This window comes from Morone saxatilis, unplaced genomic scaffold (assembly GCF_004916995.1).
Source record: "Morone saxatilis isolate NCDOM2014 unplaced genomic scaffold, NCSU_SB_2.0 Contig7, whole genome shotgun sequence".
Lineage (NCBI taxonomy): Eukaryota > Metazoa > Chordata > Actinopteri > Moronidae > Morone > Morone saxatilis.
This window is the reverse complement of record NW_023340246.1, coordinates 13,445,343-13,449,893: the sequence shown is the minus strand read 5'-3', so window position 1 is coordinate 13,449,893 and position 4,551 is coordinate 13,445,343. Positions and strand designations below refer to the sequence as shown.

The 4,551-nt window shown below is 43.3% G+C and overlaps 1 protein-coding gene across 1 annotated transcript in view; it reads right to left on the bottom strand.

The window, feature by feature from the left end:
• srsf5b (serine and arginine rich splicing factor 5b) overlaps positions 1-4,459 on the bottom strand; it is a 6,391-nt gene extending 1,932 nt beyond the window's left edge. The window contains exons 1-7 of the mRNA XM_035678380.1: positions 4,319-4,459; positions 3,858-4,012; positions 2,764-2,834; positions 2,522-2,635; positions 2,041-2,113; positions 609-682; positions 414-521 (exon numbers count right to left, since the gene is read on the bottom strand). Of these exons, the coding sequence (XP_035534273.1) occupies positions 414-521; positions 609-682; positions 2,041-2,113; positions 2,522-2,635; positions 2,764-2,834; positions 3,858-3,983 (566 nt within the window). The 5' untranslated portion in view covers positions 3,984-4,012; positions 4,319-4,459. The remainder of the gene's footprint in view (positions 1-413; positions 522-608; positions 683-2,040; positions 2,114-2,521; positions 2,636-2,763; positions 2,835-3,857; positions 4,013-4,318) is intronic.
• Positions 4,460-4,551: the final 92 nt, after the last annotated feature.

Sequence of the window (4,551 nt, the reverse complement as noted above, 5' to 3'; positions counted from 1 at the left end):
AAAAAAAAAAAAAAAGTGTAATAAAAATCTATATTCATTAAAACTGTTCTCATCTGCTTTCCCTTAAAGTCTGATCTTTCTTGTAGGTTTTAAATGTAATGCTCAAAAATGAGATAAAATTAAATTAAAAAAAAGCATGCAGAGGGCTTCCTGTGTCTGTGTTGTGACTTTTAAGGGGTTTAAAGAACATCGTATGTAACAGCTCATCCCATCGTCTACTAAATGTCAGGACTCCTCCATCTAACTCCGTTTATTGAATGCAGGTGTGGCATTGATTTACGATTACTGGAATTCATTTTGGATTCTAGCACACAATTGTGAATAAAAAAACAAACATTAAAAAGGGTGAAGAGAAATTCATCAGCCACAATCAGCTGACTTTTACTGAATGGAGGTTCCAGCAGACGACTCACCTCTTTTTGGCTGCCTCAATGAGCTTGATTTTCCTGCCATTCATTTCCTTTCCAGACAGTTTCTCAAGGGCGTTTTTCAGATCACTGTAAGAGGCAAACTCAACAACCCTGTGAAAGAGACAATATTAGTTATTAATGATCTTACACGTGCTTGTTGTCAGGTGGTAGTTTTCCTACTAGAGATAATGGTCTTACCCTTCGTTGACCTTGGGCCGGTGTGCGTCTGCAAATGTCACCTCTCCAGCTTGTCTCATGAAATCTTTCAGGTCCTACACATGTAAACATCAGTCAACTAACGGAGAGGCTCGGGACACAGGCAGAGACATAAAACAGGACTGATTTACCCAAAAAGAGAGATGGTTAGATTCTCTGAGAGGACTACACAGGCTACTGCAGATGAGTCCAAGAGGATGAGTCCAAGAACGTCACATACTGTTTAATCAGCCATTCAACACAATCTATTTTACAAGAAAAATACACAACCTTAGAGAAAAATACAGGTCAAATGCGTGCCAATTTAGAGATCGACCAATTTTTTTTTGACATTTGCAATTACAGGCTGAGTATTTGCTCCAGCTTAGAGATTCTTGGACCCACTGCTCATAACTAAAGAGACATGAACACCATCTGCATGAACTGAACTGCAGTGGCACCGCTTGGGCAGCGTTTGGCACTAAGAGCCCCATTTTCCCTGGCAAGGAGGTCACAGGGCTCCGCGCCGGGACCGCCCCTGTCTCGGCACCCCGCCTCAGTAAAGAGAGTGAACAGGGTGGAAGAGAGGAAACTACTACCTGAGAGCGAAACCCTTTGGGGTGGGCCGCAGGCTCTCCGAGCCCACCATAACCTCGGGATAACAGCAGATTATATCCATGGGCACCTGGGAGGAATTCACACTCTCTCTCGCGATGTGCGGGAACACCAGAGGGGGGAAGGGAGGGGGGATATCGATCGATCGAAGCCCCTCAAATTAACGAACCATCGATCAATACGCCACCACCATCACCATCGACTCTCGCTCTTTCCTCTCCTTTCTCTCTGCCAACTCTCTGTTTCCTCTCTCTCGCTCTCAGCCTCACACCAGGCGCCCCCCTGCCTTCGACAGGGGGTGTTGCGAGCGAAGGGGCCGCCAGCGCCTCTAGTGTGGAGCGAGCGCTCACATGACCAGCAGGCATCAACTAGGAGTAGGACAGACTGGCTGACACCACAGGCTCAACCCAGACAGAAGGACCCAGAAGGGGTTAACTCCACCATAAGCGAGCTCTTCCATATGACACAACAGTCAGGCTGGCAAATAAAGGGGTGAAGAATTGGTTAAAATTTGAAAAAAAAAAAGAAACAGAGTGTTTTGTTGTTGTTACTGCTCTTTGAGTCATTACTTAACTGCACGAGATGCAGATTAATAAGAGCGGTGCTTATTAAAGAACAATTTGGGCCTCATCACAGTAACAGACTGTTTACTACAAATTAGCAGCTGATTTGATTCCAGAGACAGAGTTTCTATGTTTTTAGCAGTTTATAATTCTGTATGTGTATATTGTTGGAAGCAGACTGTTGGAGGCGATAACATTTGTGGTGTTGCAGCTTTTAGAGACTTGCTGTGCATAAAAAAACATGTGGCAATACTAACCTGCCAGCTGACGCGAGAGGACAAGTTCTCCACGATCAGGCGGTTCTCAGTGCGCATCGGAGGAGGGTTTCGACTGAAAAACATAAAGGTAAAAACAGACTCACTCAACTGAACAATAATACTGTGGGGCTGAGATACAGCCGTTAGAGATCTCATTAGCTACTTGTCAATAGCAAGGCTAATTCATGTCAAGGATCTTTAAAATGCAGCGAGCACAGACGAGCCGTGTGCTCGCTGCATTTTAAGTGAGCTGTCGAACATTCCCAGTCTGTAGGTCATTAATTACAACGGGAAAAAGAGAAACACGGACACCAACAGTGGCTATTAGAAAGGGACTGAAATAATCTAATCGTTGACCTTTCACCAAATTATACAGTGTACTTTTAAGGCGATTCATTTACACGTGTGCCTTCCTTCATCTGCCATTATAATGCTAATATAATGCTAAATCTGTGGGCGGTGTCAGTTTTTTTATTCGTACCTCCGACTGCTCTGGGAGCCTCGGCCATAGCGATCAGAGAAGCGTCCTCCTCCGCCGCCAGCTCCTCTGCCACGGCCACCTCGCAGACGTACACGGGCGTGCTCAATAGTCACCCTGAAATTACAGGGAAAAAGGTCTTCTAGTTATTCTTTTAAAATAACCAGTCACCATGGAAACAGAGAGAGCAAGGTGGAGAGGAAAACAAACTCAGTTCATTCACATTTGCCGTAATGAACTCGTACCTTTCATTGCACAGCTCTTTGCCATCAAGCTCGTAAACAGCATCTTCAGCATCTCTTGGGTCGTCAAACTCCTTCAATAAACAGAACAACATCTCTTAACCTTTGTGTGAGAACAGTAACTATTTTAAAAGATGGCAGTGAAGCCTTTCTTCCCTCAGATTAAAAAAAAACAAAACGCACGTACAAAGCAGAAAACGACCCACTTCCATACTGATCACGGAGCTGTTTAACTAACGATCGCAGTTTTAATTTTACTTAAAATTGTAGCAAACAGGATCAGGCCTCCCATCATTTTTAATAAATCATTTCCCAGGAGTTTTCTAGACAATAATGAACAGCACTTGCTCACAAATGGTGATATAAGTCACCAGTAGGCAGGTATTTATACATTTTCCCAGTTTTATTCCTCCTTTAATAATGACGCAGGTTCATTACAGGTTACAGGACACTCGCTGGCTCACCACACACGATTTTTCTGTAGCTTTCCACTGGTAATCTGAGGGGGCAACAATACAATAACATTTTCCAGGACATCCTAGATAATTTCCAGGATATTTGGCCCACTTGTTTCCACGAGTCTATTAATATCCAGGTTTTCCAGGATGCTAAAGAACCCACTGTCAATCTGTGAATGATCATATCAAAGGGTCTGACTATGTATGCAAATTAGATATTTAATTAAATGATTTTAAATAAATGTATAAACATTTCTAAAGGCAAAATTAAATCCATAACACAACGCTAAACGCTGTCCCATGGTTATATCACGTTACTGAGACTCTTTTATGCTCTTACATTAATTGATTAAATGAATAAATGTGCTGTGCAGGAAGCCCCATCGGGCAGCACTGGTTTCAAACAGGTCCACACTGGTCGTCGTGCTGTGTAGGTGTGTCAACACACAGGACACAGAACAAAACCAAGGCCGTAAATGTGAATGTAAGTTACGCTAAAACACTCAGAGCCTGATTAAGATAAATAACAGGATCTGCTGACGTGAGCTATTAATTATTCCCATTTATTTTAATGCAATCGGGCAACATCCTCGGCATATTAAACACAATAACCTTTTTTTTTTTTCTCCCATGACTCACCACGAAGCCGAAGCCTTTCTTGAGGTCGATATCTCGGATGCGGCCGTATCCTTTGAAGAACCTCTCCACGTCTTTCTCTCGGGCAGACGGGCTCAGGCGGCCGATGAAAATACGACATCCGCTCATTTTCGCTGCTGTTAGTAACGTTAGGTTGTCTGCAAACAGGAGTGAACACATTGACGTTGGAACTACAAAGATTTCGCCAACACAGTTTAAAAGAAAACGATGAAAATAAAAAAACGAGCCGAAAACGTCGAAGTCACAAGTGCCCTATTTTTTTTTTTTTTTTCTGTAGCCAGCTAGCCAGTATGTCGGGGCCTAGATACCAAATCTTATACCTAAGCAGCGTTTGGCGAGCTAAACTACACAAACGACGCTTACACACGACAGATAACGGTTACTTTAACAAAACGACAACAGCATTGTGGCATTATGGTGGATTTCAGTCGCTGTACACGCACCTTTAGGGGGTATTTCCTTTGCTGACTGTCGACGGTGACCGCAAACTCCAGAATCAAACAAAATGGAGCCTCTGCTGATCGGGGAGGGGGCACATAACGGAGGTCGCCTCTTCTTCTACGAGGTGTAACGGCAGTTGGCGCCCGTTACCGCCATCTCCTGGGAATGTACCGTTAGTAGTTATTTTTAATTTAATTTGTGATATTTGTTCAGTATATCAGTATTGTTGTTTTTT